The sequence below is a fragment of the Plectropomus leopardus genome, chromosome 17 (assembly GCF_026936395.1).
Source record: "Plectropomus leopardus strain MGB_pleo_1.0 chromosome 17, ASM2693639v1, whole genome shotgun sequence".
In the NCBI taxonomy this organism is placed as follows: domain Eukaryota; kingdom Metazoa; phylum Chordata; class Actinopteri; order Perciformes; family Serranidae; genus Plectropomus; species Plectropomus leopardus.
The window spans coordinates 13,406,818-13,425,740 of NC_142192.1; the positions used below are offsets into that span (position 1 = coordinate 13,406,818).

Consider the following 18,923-nt stretch of genomic DNA (forward strand, 5'->3'; position numbering starts at 1 on the left):
TGTCATCACTTCAACATTTTATCCTGTTAGACATTTCTGGTAAAAATTGTTATAATTAGCACATAAATTCTTGAGTTATGGCCAAAAACATGTTTTGTGAGTCACAGTGACCTTTTACCACCATAATCTTATCAGTTCGTTATGGAGTCCAAGTGGATGTTTGTGCCAAATTCGAAGAAAGTCCCTTAAGGCATTCTTGAGATATGGAGTTCACAAGAATGGATGGATAGCTGGAAAACATAATGCCTTTCTCCACTGCTATCACCGGGCAGAGGCATGAAAATGACTTAAGCCAATCAATTGATTTTTGGCTATGAATTTAATAGTTGACAACTGATCAATTGATCGTTGCAGCTTTAGTACAGGAAGAGTGGAAAGTGTGTGTGTGTGTGTGTGTGTGTGTGTGTGTGTGTGTGTGTGTGTGTGTGTGTGTGTGTGGTTGATAGACTTACGAAGCTCGCCCACTTTCAGAATCTCACAGAGCATCTTAGTCAGCTCGATGCTGCTGCGGCCGAAAGGACACTCGTGCTTGTCTTCTCGACTGCTGTTCTCCAGAACAATCTAGAAACACAGACAGTCAAATAAGTCCAAACAGAAATATCGGGACAGTGTCCCCTCAGGGGTAAAACACGGTCAAATATGATGACATGACTTACAAAGGCGCTAGAAAATGCAATAACCATGCTAACACTTAAACTGAGGAAAATGGCTTCAAAGTTTTCTTTCTACCGTCCAAGCCAAATGTTTTACAGATACAAAAGTGGTATTGCCCACTTAATTTATTAATTTTTATGCCTAAAAACCATGATGGGTAGTTTGACCTATGACCCCAAGAATGCACTAAAATTGTTGTACCTGCACTCGACCTTTCAGTATGAGGAAAACTGTTTTCATTATCAAGAAATGTTTCTTGTCATAACAATATATGTGATTGCATTATAAAGTGAAATGTTTCACTTAATAACAATAAACTATATCAGATTATAACAGGATAAATAGTATACTCTTTTTTTATAATAAAAGTTTCTAACATGAAAATATTTTGTTGGAACAAAAAAAACTCACTGATCTCTGTTACCAATTATTTTTTATGTGGCATCATCTTCATTCTTACGTTCTTCGTTCGCTGTAATGCACATACTGCAATCTTCCTTAACCTGATAGAATCCCAAATTTGCAGAAGCCCAAGGCAGAGTGCAATAACTAAATTTACTACAGTTTGCCTTGGGCTTGGTAACATTTTTTCATTTTATTCTATAGAACAGAAAATAGAGAACAGATATCCAAAGTTTTCATTTTAGTCACAACTCAATTTTGACCAAAATTGTAGTTATTGCAGTTACTATTTGTATGTTTTGGTGTATTTACTCTCTGAATAAAATAACAGACATTAGGTTTGTCTTTTGGCTCAGCTGATTCTTGTAGAACACCCGACTATTCACTGAATTTAAATAATATTTAAAATAGCATGTGGATCTGGATTAAGTTACAGATTAAAGCCTCTATGTGAAGAATCTTTATGCGATATTGCATCATGCTGCTTTCATCCCATTATTTCCCACTGTCACTGAGTGCTAGAGGCATCTATTGGTGTCTCCCACAGTACCTGTTTTGACACCACAACTAGGAGCTGCCAGGCAGAAATGCTCAAAGGTAGCTGTTTTAAAAGACATCCATCATTTTATATTAAAATAACAAATTTAGAATATTTCGAGGCCTTGGCAGAGATATACACTTTCAGAGCGCTTTGCAGTTAAGTATATGTAAAATATATTTGCATTAATTTACAGTGTCTGGCTCGTCATACTGAAGGTCATTTCCCATAAACATTTCCATTATAGTTGAAACTAGTGGTCATTATCTAACCTTATCTGACCCTCTAAAACTATCTGCTTGGGAGCCAGAAAACATAAATTAAATCTGAACGGCAAAAAAGTCACTCTAATTATATGGATGGTGGCAGGGCGCCATGAATGAGGCCATCAAGGTCCCAATCATTTTAGCTGGTGACAGTTTAATTTGGGAAATTGTAGGCTGTGTTTCATCCCTCTGGTCGACTGATAAGGGCTGAGTCGGCACTACTAAGACAGCTCTTTTCTCGCATTCAAGTCCAGAGAGTATGAGAAGCACACACTAATATTATGATATTATTAGAAGAACACGTACACACACACACACACACACACACACACACACACACACTTGCAGGTGCAGTGACTAAACTGCTGCATGTGTACAGTTGGAGACACACAAAAGTTTAATTACAATAGAGTGCTGGACAGCTGCTTTAAAACGGTTCGAACTGACCTGAATTGTCAGGTGGAAACTGGAACACACTAATCACCAAACCAGTGAATGCCATCCAATTACAAACGGCCACTGTAGTTGTTCTACATCCAAATTAATTTGTTTTTACTGCATCTCCTTTTTGTAACGTCCGATGCGATTTGTAGCATTTCTATTATGGTTTTGTTGTTTAGTTAAATGTTTTGTATGTTGGTTTCATTTTTTTGTTTTATGTGCATTTATATAACATATAATAGTTGTTATTATGGGACAAAAGACAAACTGCAACCATATCCTGACAGTCGTACATGAGACAGATAATCTGTAAAAAAAAAAAAAAGTAATGTCCCTCCTCCTCATTTGCATGAATCCAGCGCAGGTGAGTGAAAACAACCAATCAGAGCCGAGGAGTCTCTAACGCAACTGTTAATCATGTCAATCACTCACGAACTGCGGTCCAACTGTCAACCCAGGCAGCGCTCAAATGTCTTTAGCTGCAAAATGATCTGCCATGTTAATGAAGCATCGCCCACCTGCCGCATCAACTATTTCATTTTACAGCTAAACAGCACACTAAAATATGTTTTTGGTGGGAAACAGGTGATGCAGTAACAGAATATTGATTCGTATTTGTTTGGTGTTGCCTCGTTTGACAGTTTGACTGCAGTTTGCAATGATTGACAAATACATGAGAGGCTCGACTCAGCTGTGATTGGTTATTTTCATTCAGTCGCAGTGGATTCTTGCAAATGCCATTAGAACCATGATGAGGAGGAACATGATTTTTTAAAGATAATCTGTCTCATGAACAGCTGTCAGAATTAAGCGACTGAGCAACTATGACAAAACATAATCTGTTAGAAAAGTTATCCACTGTAGCTTTAAGGGACTGAAAGGAATGGATTCATTTATATCATCGGAGCCAAGCAACTTCATGAAATGCAGTTTTAGCTGTAAGAAAAATTGGGAACAAGTCAGAAACTACAAAACAGTGAATGAGCTGGAGGGAAGGTGGTTTGGTAGGAAGCAGAGGTGACGAGGAGAAATATAACACCACAGAAATCACTCACCAGTGTGAGTCTGTATGTGTGTGTTAGTGTGTCTACACGGGATAGAACTGTGTATGAAAATGTTTGTGCATGCTCACCCTGATGTAGGCGTCCTGGTGGTGTCTGGCAAAATACAACATGTTATCCAGAGCCAACATGCCTGGAGGAATTTGGGTGAAGTCCACAGCTGGATTCACATGGTTCTGAGAGACAGAGGAGGAGGAGGGTGAGAGATGAGCTTAAACACATTCCACCAAATCTCTTATTTTAACCTTTATTCTTCTAAGTATAATCCACTGAATGTGCTATTTTTCCCGGCACAAAGCAACAGTCAGGCAATCACACGGGAAGTTACACATGGTACAGTCAGTTTCCTTCTCACAGCCTGGGGTTCAAGTACCACACATCATAAACTGCAGTATACCAGAGCATAATTTAAGTGTTTTGACTGACCATTCAATTCAATATAGCATAAATATCAACCTGCAAGGGCTTGATACTTTCTTGGAATAGGTATTCCATTCAGAGTTATGTTGTAGTGGTGGTAACCTTTTTAGAATCTCTGAAAATTTGGTTTTAATCCCTGAGATTTATTCGATAGCATTAAATATTTGTAACAAATTAAGTAACAAGGAAAATTATCCCTAATCAATAAGAAAAATCTCCATTAATCTTCCTTTTAAGGACTACACAGCTGTATTTTGACCAGATTTGATTGGCAGTCACATATTGCTAATTTCTTATTGGTGCATAAAAACAATTTTAAACCTGTGAGACAAAGGCAAAAACAGAAATACAGTGATTTCTCATGTTAAATAATCAAAAACATTCTGACTTTGTCTTATTATTTTGTGTTTGAGTAAAATGCCAATTTAGAAAAATAAGTTTTTAAAACATCCTTCCTTAAACAGTGTCCATGCTTGCTTTTTGTTTATTTTCTGGGTTCCATTTAAATCTTTTTCAGGGTTAACTCTCTGGATGTCAAAATGTCCTTGAATGCACCTCTGAGATGCCTTGCAAATGTGACACTATCTTTTAGCTAATTTCAAGTCTGTAAGTTTATTTTCAAAATATAATGAAATAATAGAAACAGATGGCTGCCTGGAAGGTCCAGCTGTAAATCAGTCTAAAAAGTTACATCATGCTTTGCGAAATGGTTGCAAAGAATTTCGGGTATACACAATATTTAGTTTGGCCTAAAACCACCGACACCCACAATGTCAAGAACCAAACCCAAAACTTTGCAGTAAGATTCCTGCTCGTCTTGCCTCTACACTACCAGCTCCCATAACATCTGAATATTGTATGAGATATGCAGATATACGCTGCCTGTGCTGTCACAGCCTATCATACTTAATTCCTTGCAGACACTGCAGAGTATTCAAGTCGACTAATGATTAAATCCACGAATACACCTGCAAACACATCGCTCTGAAGCGCATCTGGAGTTTAAAAGGTGAGACAGGATGTTGAGGAGAAAAGCGACAGGAAGAGGAAAAAAGAAAGGATGAAAGAGGAATGGAGGATACTGAGATCTGGCTCATCAGTTTTGTAATTCTGCTTGACAGGAGAAAACATATAGGCTTAAAACAGACACACACACACTTGGGGACATGAATATCTTTAAAAAAAATATATCCTCAAATGGACAAGTGAAAAAATATTTCAGCTTGTGTAAAAATCCCTACCTAAAGAACCTGAAGGCATTAGAAGGCAAACAAATGATCTCAGCAGTGATATGGTCTATCTAGAGAATTATGGTGTGTGTGTGTGTGTGTGTGTGTGTGTGTGTGTGTGTGCGCGCGCGCGTGTGTGTGTGCGTGTGCGTGTGCGCAGTGTTGTCTGTGTGTCTGCAAGCTGTCTAGCTTAGAAAGCAGACTAAGGATTTCAGGGTGGGTTTTCTCCACACTAGCGGAGACAAGGCAGCCCAATTGTCCTTATCTGTACTGAGCACACTGCAGTGGGAGTGTGGATGGGAAGAGCCGTGAAACAGCTCTGGGCTTACACCAAGCCACTGTGGGTTTAGTTCAAGTTCTTATGCTATAGTTAGACCACCGCATACAACACAAAGTCACACACACTCACAAATACAGTATGTTAAAACATGCATGCCTGAAGGTAGGGAGATGAGAAAGAAAGTCAACAAAACACATTTTAGGGAGAATGTGAGTGAAAGAAGATTAAAAAGCCTAAAGAGGAAATAGAGTATAATAGGATTAGGGCTGGGTATCAGTACTTGATACCTTTAAGGTATCAACCAAAATAACCCAGTACCAAGTAGTATAAAAACATATCCAGTCAAATGATGCCCACATTCAACCATACCCAAATCTAGAAAACAAATGATCTTTTGTGTGGTTTTGCTCATAACCAGTCACTGCAAGTGTTCTTTGATTTGATGCTACATGTTATTAGCCCACGACAACCTGTACAGTCTATGTTGGTGACACTGAGCACTGTGTTTTTGACAAAGTTGGCAGATCAGTGGTGGGGGGTGTCATAGAAAGCCCCAATAAAGAGTCCAAAAACCCAGAAATCCAATGGAAAAATCCCATAGGCCTTTTGAGGAGGGAACCAGGGTGACATTTGCTTCCAGGTTAGTCTACATTAAAGCGTCATCAGTGGGACACTCTTCAGTGGGGGAAAAAGTGGGATTGATTACTGAAGGGCCCAAATGGCAGGGGGAGTCCCTCGAAAAGCCTGGAATTAAAAGTTTGGTTTTCTTCGCAATTTTTTATTAATCAATCATTAATTAGTATTAATGCCATAAATCAAAACTGGCTGAATGAATCAGTTGAAAGACTCAACTTGGGATAAAAAAAATATAGTGGAAAGTATTCTGATGCCCTTCTCATCCCTTAAAAGGTGCAAAATGGTTCAGCCCGCCCCTGCACTAGGATATTTCTCAAAATGCAGCTAGAGCTAAGTGAATGACTGCTTAAACAAGGGAATGTGCATATCCACAAAAGAAAAGAAAGAAGGCGCGTGAGCGAAACACAGAATAAGAAATGAAGACTGAAGGCCCACAGAGACTGCACACTCATCCCAGAGCCTAGCACCAAGTTCTGGGATCTATAAGCAGAGATGCCATCACAGTGTTAGACATATGTGTACAATTGTTGTGTCTGGTGGCATTTTAACCAACTAAATGCTTCCATAGGTATTGTATGAAGTAGAAAAAAATGTATCAAATGAAGCAGTATTGGTATAACTTCAAGGATACTGGTATTGGTTCTGGTATGGTAATTTTTCAAACAATGGTGATGATAATGATAAATGATAATTTTGTGTTTTATGAAACAATCTAATAATGTCATACATAAACATATATGAGTCACATGGGCCATTTTATGATGAAACTGGATCAGTATTGTTGTATTGTTCTAATTGTACTTTTACTTATGCATGTAAGATCTTAATAATTCTTCCACCACTGCACAGAAATAATTTCTCTAAGCATGCCAAGACAGATATACACACGCTTTATTCTGCAGTGTCTGAAGTGAAAGACAGTCATATCCAATTAAGAGCCGTCCCATGTGGCCAGACTGGCTCATCCTTTCCTTTCTGATCTCAGTTTTGAGTTGTGTGTGTTTGTGTGTGTCTGTGTGTGTAGTAGCCACAGAAAGTCATCAGAGAACAAGTAAATTTTATGAGACCCTTTGAAACACATGCCAAACTCACAATGAAGCCGAGCTTCTTGTAGTCGCGGGTGTACATGGACTTGCGCTTCTCGATGCTGCCACTGTTGTTGGGTTCACACTCCACATCGAAGGCAATTCTCCGCAGCTCAAAGATGATGTCCCTCTGAGCCTGTACACGCAGAGAAAAATATTAAAGTGCTGCTCCTGAGTCCATCTGTCTTTTCTTCCATTCACCATTTTATAATTTAAGAATGCTTCAGCTCATCTCCACTGTCTGGGGTCTTGCAGTGCCTAAGGCAATCTGGCCAAAAGCCATGTCTCTCCACTGTTTTCATTACTTGGCCAACCTAAAATAACTGTTTTGAAAAACCAGCCAGATCAGGACCAAACTGGCCACAACTTGCCCTTTTTTCCTGAGGTTTTCTTGAGTTACTTGTGCAGTATAGGCTACAGTTAGACTGGCAATATTCCGGCTTCTTATCATTTTGTCTTGCTCATGACTTATTTCAAAAGACAAGTATAATGATATTCCATATTTTTTCTTACTGTCAACAAAAATACCAAAATCAACAGTGAATTGATCTAACATGTGTCTGTGTAGCCTAAGCCTGATACATGTTTACTCCTTTGTGCTATGGAGCTCCATTGTTGTCAAAAAGCTACACCATAGTTACACTATGGCAAATGTTCCCAAACTTTTCAACTTGTCAACTTTGTCAATCCTACATGCACTGTCTTGCTGTAAAAAATGTTCATGAAAGCAAAAAGTGTCTATCAATATGTAGCCAAAGCTCCTCCTAAGTATATCTTTGTGACCTATTTTTAAAGATTAACATCACAAGCGGGAATGAATGAGTGCAGGGCTGAGAGCATCATATTAGCCAGAGAGGTCGAGACGTATTGAGAGACGAACAGATTTGGTTGGTTTTGGTCAATCGAAATGACAATAACAGAAATATAGAGTTTTACAAGTCTCATTTTAAAGATATCACTTCCTTTTCTTGTGTCATCAATTGCTAAGTAAGTTGATCAGGACAGTTTTCACAACATATTTCTGTAAGACATGTCTGAAAAAAAAGTACGACGAATCGACTAATGACTTTGTCAAATATGTGTTTATCAACTCTTTTAAACTGCTAATGAAGATAATGATGCCATGTCCTTTCCCTTTTTGGCATTTCCCTTTTTATTCATCCTTTCATCCATCCCTCCATTTGTCACCCATTCCTGCATCATTCAAAGTACCCCACCTGGTCCTGGGGATCCATTTTGGTCATCATGCGGTCCTCCAGCAGGTTGAAGGTGAGCACCTGCAGGACGTACAGCTGGTGGGCCATCTCATCGTTGATGGGTGTGGGGCTCCGGATCACGTTCTGCACGGTATGGAGGACAAACAGAGGAGGATGAGGAAGGGAGGAGGGGAGAGTAAGACAGAGAGGGGAGCGGAGGTGTTGGGTGTGCAGAAAGAAGGCAAAATGAGAGGAGGGGTTTCAGGGTCAGAGAGACGAGACATGGATTTTGGAGGAAGACAGTGCGAGATAAAGGAGAATAAGAGGATTTGGGAGTGAATCACGAGGATTAGAAAGCACACGTCAGATGGGGGAACAAGAGAGGAAGAAATGAGATTTAACACAAGGAAGAGGATGAAAGAGAGAAAAGGGAACAGGTGTGAGACAGTAAGTACAGTAGATAATAACCAGCGACATGAGACGGCGGCAGAAGTGGCAGGTGTCATTTTCTTTTCTGATATCACACTGGTGCAGAGGCATAAACCCGAACAGAGATAAAGACAGATAGAAGGAGACACAGAGACAGAGGAATACACTGGAGACGTAAGAATGAAAAGGGCACGGTTTGACTTACACTGAGAATGATGGAGCGCAGCTGTTTCTGGGCAAGAATGTGGGCCATCTCCTGCAAAAGGGAGAAAGAAAAACAAGGAGAAATAGAGATAGAAAGACAGAATTTAGGAAGAGCAGAAAGAGAGTGAGAAGATGAGACACAATAAGAAAACAAAAAATACATATTTTTTAGGTTTTTCATACATTGAAATGAAAAATGAATGAGGGCAAAATTAATAAAAACTGCCACAGCACACTGCAAGTATGCAGCGACCGGCCGCAGAAAATAAGAAAGCCATCCCAAAAAATAACTTAATCTTAAAAAAGGGATACTAAATGCACTAACTGATGTCTTCTACAGTGCAAACTACAAAGTGGGCTGATCAAGGGTGCACTTACTGTCAGGGGACAATTTAGGATGTCCACAATGTGCTCATCAAACTACCATATCGTGTGCAGTGAGGAAACAAAGTCAGAGACAGAGAGACAGAGAGGGTGAGTGAGTGAATGTGAAAATAGAGTCTGAGAGGAGGTTAAAAAAAAAACACTTTCTGTCAGTGGTGCATCTTGTGGAGGAAGGAGAGGGGTGTAAACAGTCAGCAAAATGGCAGGAGACTGGGGGTTCATAATAATAAAAGCTTTACTGATGGTCGAGTCCTTTCCACACATGCACTGTCACCTCTCCTTTAAGACACACACACGCACAGTGAGAGCCATAATGGTGTCATTAGTCTCTCACATGTTTTAAAATCTGTGACCGACCTTCGCATAAAAGATCCTAACACTATGAGTGGGTGCTGTCCCATAACATCACATTATAAAAGTGCCTCTCTGCAGAAATGAAACAGTTTGCTATAAATTTATATTACCACACATGATGGCACCTGAGCAAAAGGAGACATTGTTCACTCATCCCTTAAAACAACCCATAAAGTTGCTTAAAATTGCTGCCAACCAACCACATGAATCTGATTTGAGCAGACCTCCTCTAAAATCGCCAAAATGTGCACATTTGGCCTCAGCAAAAGCACCGCAACATCTGAGCTTGCTACAATCTGTATGCAGCTGTGCTGTGGAGCTTATTTCTTCCTTCAACTCTGTATGCTGCATAGGAGGAAAGCTGTGGGTTAGCGTCATTCATTATTAATGTCAAAGCACATCGCTGGACCCTATAGTGCCAAATCGAGGGATCATGTGATTATCTATGGGGCAAAGCGTGACATAGGTGAGAGAGCGAAGGAGAGGGATGAGAGCATGGCTGAGAAACAATGTCTGCAGAGAGAGATAGAGAGAAAAATGAGTAGAAAATGAGAGCGTTTGTTTGGCTTTTACACCTGTTTTATCACTACTGTTCTACAACTGTTTACTGTTACTCCATACAGTGCATTGGTTATGATCACACGCCAAAAAAATACACACAAAGAACACTGTTACGGAACAAAAACGCTGATGCTTTTATGCGTGAATGAGCCATGTAAAGCTCACTACATCATGAAAGTGATGTACAGCAGAGTGTATGCAGTAAGTGCTGAGTATGCACACTGCAGCCTCACCTGTCTCTTCTCCTCAGGAGCTTTGAGGAAGAGAGCATTGATGACAGCAATAGTGTAGGTCTGAATGTCTTGATCGGTCCTGGATTTGGAAAATAGCACACGCAACAATATTAACTAATTATAAATATTACTGTTATTATAATTAACAAATAAGAGTATTATTAAGATACACAAATTCATCATTAACTAGTTGCTCATCAGGATGCATATCAGAAGCATAATAGCTCTTTATTTGTCATTATAAGGCACTTACTAATGTCTTATTCTGGATGATCACATTTTGCAACTATCTTTACAAGTTTTTCCTCAATAACATTTAATTAACTGAGTAGTAAGTAAGGAAGTTTTTGTATATGAATTACAATCTTAAAGTAGCAGTGTGTACACTTTAGGGATATTTAGTGGCGTCTAGCGGTGAGGACTGCTCAGTATGGGCAATAATAATAGTAATTTTCCCTTAATAACACTTTGATTAATACGGCCTAATCTTATGTGACAAGACACAAAACTATTAATAGTCTCTAAAAAACTCTAAATTAAGTCTGAAGCTCACAGGATTCCTATGCTCCTCCTCACACCTGGTAAACCCACTGTAGAGCCAAAGTACTCCAAGAGATCCTAATCTTAATAGGTTTATGTAAGTAGTTCATTATCACCTATCCATGTGGTTTGACATGTGCTTATCACACAATAGGCGATATTGATAGAAATAACTTGGTTTGTGTTAATATATACAACCTACTGATCCACTTACCCTTGAAGATGTGGGATGAGCTGCCCAATGGTGATCTCTTGCGCCACCTTGTGGTAAAGATCCTGACTGTTGAGCACCATGGACTCCAGGATGGCCAGAGACCGCTGCAACACTGCTGTATCCATGGCTGACTTGTTCACGTAGCTGGCAATCTGCAGAAAGGACAGAGAAAAGGAGATAAAGAATCTGCAAACAACACTACATATATGAGAAGTGATGCTTTAAAGAGATAGTTGGGGGTAATAGAGGGTAGCAAAAATAACTTCTTCTTGGCATCCGGGAATATAAATTTGAGGCAAAATTGCCACTCAGTGCTTCCATTTAGTTGTTGTGACATTACATTTACAATAAAGGAATATCTATTTGCAAAGAATTGAACTGTGTAATATGTATTAGCTTTAATTTCACTAAGATCATCACCAAACTACTTAAACACATTAAAGGAACTTCATCCACCAAATGATCATTTGCATATCAATTACTCACCTAGTGTTAAGCTGACTTTGGGGAAAAAAAACTTTCTTGCATGCCTCCAGTTAATGAAGAATCCAGAAATTTAGAAAATTAATGATAGATTGAAGACATAGGGTCCGGGTTCAACAACAGAAAAATTATTTTAAAACATCTGTTAACAAACTCGAGCAGTATAATCAAGTTTTCATTTAACCAGTCACATGTGCAGTACTTCCCAAACAGACAGTTCTTTCTGATGGGTAACTACACTAAAAGGGAATATTATCTGTGCTTTTTTTGGAGCCAGACCCCACTGACAAAAACAGTAATTTTACCTCACTGAACAAAGGGACTGTTGGTCCAACACTGCCTCAATCAGTTGTTCTGTGTTATTGTGTATCTTTGGTGTTTTAAAGAGTTAATTTGGATTCACCTAAGTCACACAAGAACACAAACAAACTTACTCATCGAGGCAGCGGTAGACCAGCAACTCGTGTTCAGCAAGGCAAAATTATAGTTTTTGTCAATGGAGTCTGGCTTTGAAGAGAGCATAGATAAATTACACCACTCGTTCAGTTCAGTTCCAGTTCAGAAAGTGTTTTCTGTCTGGAAAGTGCTGAGCACACGACTGGATGTATGAGACTTCTCTACATTTTTGGATTCTACATTCACCAGAGGACTACGAGAAAACAATACTTTCTCCCTAAATTCAACATAACACCAAGCTAGGAACTCATGTGTAAATGTTCATTCGGGGGGTGCGGGTGAAGTATTCCTTTCAGAAATGTCACAAGTTGGGTTCATGACTGTATCAGGTGAAAATGCTAAACTTCCAACTCTGTATTTATCACAGAGGCTCTAAAAGATATTATACAACAGCAAAATATGCAGTGTAACAGCAGGATTATAAATGTACTCCCGAAACTCCTGCCCTGTTAAATGAGACGTTTTCTTGGCTGACCTTCTTGATGAAGGCCACAGAGAAAGTGTCCCAGGAGACAATGCCGTGGTCCATCAGCTCCACGAAGGCCGTCAGAGTGAAGGACAGCAGGTCGCCAAAACTACAAGACAACACACACACAGACACACATAGACCATAGGAAACTTCTCTCCAGCTTTGGCTTAGAGCAGTGGATAGCTGCAAAGCCCAGATGGCTTGGAACATAACGAGGAATGAGCGGTCAGCAGACAGAGAGAGAGAGAGAGAGGGGTGGCGGGGAGGGGACAGAGGCGATTAAGATCAATGCTGCGACCAGGCTTGCTGAAAAAAAAGACAGAAAAAACACAGAGGAAGAAATGGGAAAGAAGTTTGCGATGCAGTGCAGACAGACTGGCCTTCAACAAACAGCAGGGGCCGTCAGAAGGCCAGTAGGAGCCGGGCAGCACAGTGCGGCATTCAATCAGGACCAGAAAGCTACATAATAGAGTGAAGTCATGCAATTACACAAATATCAGGAGAAATAAATCACTCTGCAAGAGTCACAGGAGGCCAAAGCAGGGAACACATTAAACAGCTGTTATATCCAAGACATATTACTGCTGGAAGTACTTAATGAGAAATTTGGAAATCATAGTTTTAACTTGCACATAATTTATAGCAGGGTCTACAGTAGGTTATTTCTGCTAATTTGTGTTACAAAACTGTTTCAACTTTTAGATGTTTTATGGCTTCACCAATAGATTTTACAATACTGACCTCTACTGCTTAAGACTGGCATTGCAGAACAACCTGCAGGCTTTTCTTTGTTTATACTTTATACACCATTTGTTTTTTTACTGTTTGCTGCATTGTGTTAATGTGATATGGAAATATACAATACCTGTGGTGCTATTACCAAGACTATATGGTCTCTTACTCTCTCCAACACAGCACAGAAACAAAAAAAAAAAAAACAAAGACCTATCAGGCAAAACATTAAAAACCATGTAAACATGTAAAGTGATTAACAATGATCATCTTATTACAATTCAGTGTTCTGCTGGGAAACCTTGGATCCTGGCATCCATGTGGGTGCCACCCACCTGATATCCACTACCCACCCAAACACCTTTGCAGACCAGGTATATCTCCTCATGGCAACCACAGTCCACACTGGCAATTGACCCCTAACAAGACAAAGCACCATGCCGTACTGCAAAAACTGTTTAGGAATGGCCTGAGGAACATGACAATGAGCTCAAAGTGTCAGACTGGCCACAAATTCTTCTGATCCCAAGCTGATCAAGCATCTGTGAGATGTTACAGTACCTCATAGTTCCCGTGTCCATGCCTTGACAGGTCAGAGTCAAGTCAGCTCCACGATGGGGCCTCAGACGTGTCATAGCTTGGACACAGGACCTCTAGAGGGTGTCATGTGATGTCTGGCACAAGAGCATTGGATCCTGTGGGTTGGGAGGTGGGGCACCAGACCAATCAGTGGATGTTGATCAGATTGGGATCAGGTCAATTTGAGGGCCAGTTTGAAGCCTTGAGCTTTTTGTCCCATTCCTTGGGCCATTCTTGAGTAGTTTTTTACTCAGGCTTGGTGTTGGTATTTGATACCTTTAAGGTATCAGTAAAAATACCACCGTAAGTACAATAAAAATGTCTCTTGTCAAATGATACCTTGATTCTATCCTCTTTGCACAGGGGGTCTTTTGAAGTCAAGGGTGGTGTATAACACAGAGTTAGCAGTTAAGTGTGCCAATATGCCACAAAACATTTCAAAATTATGGCTACTGGTATACTACACACCAAACTATTCATATTGAATGGGTATTGAATGAGGTACTCTGTATTGCTTTAAGGGTACTGCTATTGGTAACATATAGAACATGGCATAGTTACGAGATGATCGATGTTATTCACTTCACCTGTCAGTGGTTTTAATGTTGTGGCTGATCGGTGTATGTTGAACTATAGAGACAGAGAACTTTCAATGACCCATTTCTGTCTATGTTCAAAAACCTTCAAGGCATTGATTTTTTTTTCTCAAATTCACAAACTTTCAAGGACCCTGTTTTTCATAATAGGAGACCATCAAAATCAGCAAAGAAAACAATAAGAAATTTATGGTATAGGCTTTCAGGACACAACTATTCCCTACAGCAGATCAACATTAGGAGTCAGTGTGGCTGCATGTTAGGCGATTAGTGGACGGTTAAATGGACAATTAGTAAAACCAACAGCTGAAGGACGAAGAGGCTTTTGCAGATGGCACTGGGCATTGAGATGACTGTTTTTAACTATATAATACTACATGAAATCACAGACATTAGAGGATAGATTAAAGAAAAGGAAACTTTATTAATGGATGGATGATGTTCCTGTTGTTATAGAGGCTATCGGCTGATAATGTTGAAGAAAAAGTGAGAAAAGTAGCTGAGTAACCCCTTACAGTGAGCCCACAGACAATCTCTTCACCCTGAGCAGAAATATTTTGGAAAGAACACCAAGATTTAATTCAGGGTGACTTGATACATGTAGCTGCACCAGACCTTCATTACAAAACATTGGTTTCAATAAATGTCATATTTCAGGTTTTTAAAAATAAATCTTGGCTTTCTTTCCATCTGTGCTGAAGAATTGGGAAGTCGTTTGAGTCACTGAGTTGCCCAAAACCACATGCAAGAAATTAAAGTGCAACACTGATTTTGAAGCCTGGAAGTGACTGTGTTATACATCTATTTAGATAGATAATTTCCCATAAGGCACTGGGGCTAGAGTCTTAATCATGCAGACTCGTCCAGCAGGTTAGGAAGAGCACAGAGCCAATGATGTTACCCGGCCGGGGGGGATAGGGGAGGGGCTTACCAGGGCTTCATTATCTTCTGTAGTTTCTGATAGCGTCTGCAAAGATTTGAGAAACTTCGGTGTCAAAGATGGGAAACAAACAACCAAACCTTTCAGCCAGCACACAACAGGGAGCAACACACATCACAGTCTGGTATTAAGAAACCACAGTCCAAGCACGTCCAATCTATTGCACATCATAGAAGATTTCTTATTGTATCAATTCAAACACAGGGAAACTGAAATTGTATGCCAATATTTCAATCAATATAAACTTTCTTACATCAATCTATATTAATGAATGCCTTTCTATTTCAATCCTGCTCAGACATTAAAAGCATGCTAAGCAGAAACAGTTGAGAAAGCAGTTTGCTGCCAACCTGACTGTCACACAGCAAGCTCGGCTAGAGACAACAATGCACAGCAATGACCATACATCGACACTTTGACTTCACAAGAAAAAACATACTGTATTATGAAATGAAATCCTGCTGCAGTTAAGTTACACACAAACAAAGACACCATACCATTGACAGAGAAGAAAGTTGCATATCTGAAAATGTCAATAAAAAACTCAAACTGGTGTTTTCTAAGAATCCATGTCCCTGTTACTCTGTATGATCGTTTTTCACCGTGACTACTTCTTTAGTAGTAAATAGTTCCTATTAGGGCTGGGCGATATGGAGAAAATCAAATATCGCAACCTTGACTAAATACCTTTATAGTAATATTGTGATGATATTGTAGGATTGATTATATCATTAACAAAATATTTATACAATAAGATTTTTGTTAAATAATAATCAGTAATGTGGATGTAATGACTAAAGGCCTTTTCAGACCAAGTCATATTTTTCTTGTGTTTATTTAATTGTCGTCAACATCATCATCTACCTAAGTATTACTATCTGACGTGTTGAACTCAGACTGTCTATCTATGAAATGATAATGTGCTCCCTGTTCCTCTCTTTTGTTTGCCATCGTTCTTCACTGCTACTCCGTCAAACAACTCTCTAAAGGCTTCTAATAAATGCAAAACAATGCAAAAAATCTGAGCTGTTCTGAAAACTGGAATAATGGCTGAAGATTTCAGAGCTGATGTGTAAAGGTGACTGACACAACATGAGGCTGTATTTTTTTTTGAACATGTGACAATTTCAGAAGAAAGATTCACACTTGGTGTGCAAACACAAATAACATAACAGCTAGAACATTCTGTAGGTTTGGAAAAATTCATCACTTAAATGCAGTCTTTAAAACCAGGAAAAATGTTTCTGTTCTCATATTACAATATCAATACATCAATATATATTGCCCAGCCCTAATTCCAGTGAAAACATCTGACAGCAAGTAACAGGACACTGTTTTTTGAACACCTCCATTGTATTGAGACTGCAGCAGAACTCTCACAAACACACATCTCAAAGTCTGTGCAAATATGACAAAACCTCTGCAAAGATTTATACCACTAAAGGTAAATTAGAAAATTCTCTTTATTTTATTTGAGTAAACTTCAAAACTAAAACCCCTCCTACCATAGTTTTAGAATGCAATAACATCCCTTTATAAGATGAGATTGATGAGGTAAGCTGAAGTTGCACTGTACATTCTGACCAATGACGGACATAAAGCACATTAGATGTTCCAGTTTTCTGTCAGTAGAGGGCGATATCTGCCTTCCACTCGTGATGCTCGTGTGGGCAATGGCAGCATTCTGCCAACTTATTTCCACATGAACACAGTACAACATCTCTGGCAGAAGCATTAGATCACAGCAGTGCTCTGCCCTCGAGAGTCTCCAGCACTGAGCCTCTTGAATAATTACAGTTCACCAAGTTGGTTGGCAGGCACACTAATGAGTGTGTGTGTTTGTGTGTGTGTCAGACACTGATACCTATCTGCGTGTCTGTGTTTCATAAGCTCCTTCTGTTGAGATGGAAATGCAGCAAAGTCTCTCTCTCTCTCTCTCTCTCTCTCTCTCTCTCTCTCTCTCTCTCTCTCTCTCTCTCTCTCTCTCACACACACACACACACACACACACACACACACACACACACACACACACACACACACACACACACACACACAGGCCACTCTGAAACTCTCCAGTCCTGAATAACTGATGTGATGGTAATCTACAAAAAAACATATTTAATGAAAGAGCCAGAGGCAGAGCGGAGTCAACACCAGTGCTGCTCCGATGGCTCTGAGCAGTAAGATCAAACAAGGGTCAAATATTTGCTAATTCAAACATTATTTGCAAAAAGGACAAGATTTTTTGTCAAATAGTAAAAGTGAGCATAATGCTAGAGGCACTGCTGTCTCAGACCCAGAAAAGGGACATTATTAGGTAGTTTCTGATGACTAGAAGAAATTAAATATCCGACTGGCATTTGACCCTACAGTACAAAACAATCCAGCACATAAAAGAAGAGATCCTCCAGTTTAGAAAAGGTTTGCAGGTTAAGAATTTAGTGCAAATAATTGTTTGAAATTGCTTTGCAGAGTTCCCTCAAGTGTCTGTCAGTGCTGTTTGTGTCTTACGCTCAAGTGTTAGGGTTTTCACTGAGCTGTAATAAGAGCATATTTGACCTTGTGTGAGTGTGCGTTTACAACATGAGTGGAGCCATCTCCTTATGCAAGCAAACAATTCTTCAATCTATCCTTTCTCTCGCTGGGTAAAAACGGATGAATAATGAGAGTTGCATGAGGCAGAAAACGAGAGGGTACCGGATGGCTGGCTGCTGCTGCCCTCCCTGCCAGTTTGCACCGTATGTCTTCTTGTGTGTGTGTGTGTGTGTGTGTGTGTGTGTGTGTGTGTGTGTGTGTGCGTGTGCGCTTGCACTCCTACTGTAACTTTCCTCTGGGTTTTTAACTCTGGCCGGAGCCTTGCACTCACACAGTGCGCAACTGGCACACACGCACACACACATTCACACATACACACACACACACACACACACACACACACACACACACACACACACACACACACACACACACACACACACACACACACACACACACACTTCCCACTGGCATCACAGCTGAGAAATTCCACCTCAGCGAAAAATGTCCTCGCTTTAACCTTCAGTTGAGACGGTCTCCAGGGCCCTCTGCTCCCAACACACACACACACACACACACACACACACACACACACACACACACACACACACACACACACACACACACACACACACACACACACACACACACACACACACAATGAGTTTTTGGATCTGCTGAACAATCAGAAACCAGTGCAGAGCTCGCAGTTGTATGTAATATCACCATAATGTAAAAAAAAAAAAAAAAATGAACAAGAGCCCCTGGGCATGTTCTTCACAAGCCACTTCTTCTCCTTTCAGCTTCTGGATGACACCTTCAGAGTGTATTACAGGATTATTGCCGAGCTGTGGATGTTTGCAAGTAGCCTCTGTAGCTTTGCCGTAGGCTTAACTGGACACAGCTGACGTAGACTTCCTCAAAAATTTAACTGTGCCAACGCAAAGCTGCTCCATGGAGACAGGAAGAGCTGTGATTGGTCAGGTCAGGCTCCTGGTGTTTT

General features: G+C 39.9%; 1 protein-coding gene across 5 annotated transcripts in view; it reads right to left on the reverse strand.

The window, feature by feature from the left end:
• Nucleotides 1-18,923, reverse strand: part of elmo1 (engulfment and cell motility 1 (ced-12 homolog, C. elegans)) — a 147,769-nt gene that overhangs the window by 71,434 nt on the left and 57,412 nt on the right. For 2 of the 5 annotated variants that reach the window (XM_088089908.1, XM_088089907.1), the window contains exons 7-16: nucleotides 15,374-15,409; nucleotides 12,542-12,641; nucleotides 11,128-11,279; nucleotides 10,374-10,452; nucleotides 9,220-9,261; nucleotides 8,843-8,893; nucleotides 8,230-8,352; nucleotides 7,020-7,148; nucleotides 3,434-3,538; nucleotides 453-561 (exon numbers count right to left, since the gene is read on the reverse strand). In XM_088089908.1, coding sequence (XP_087946034.1) covers nucleotides 453-561; nucleotides 3,434-3,538; nucleotides 7,020-7,148; nucleotides 8,230-8,352; nucleotides 8,843-8,893; nucleotides 9,220-9,261; nucleotides 10,374-10,452; nucleotides 11,128-11,279; nucleotides 12,542-12,641; nucleotides 15,374-15,409 — 926 coding nt within the window. The remainder of the gene's footprint in view (nucleotides 1-452; nucleotides 562-3,433; nucleotides 3,539-7,019; nucleotides 7,149-8,229; nucleotides 8,353-8,842; nucleotides 8,894-9,219; nucleotides 9,262-10,373; nucleotides 10,453-11,127; nucleotides 11,280-12,541; nucleotides 12,642-15,373; nucleotides 15,410-18,923) is intronic. The other 3 variants (XM_088089909.1, XM_042505983.2, XM_088089910.1) reach the window with 3 other exon arrangements.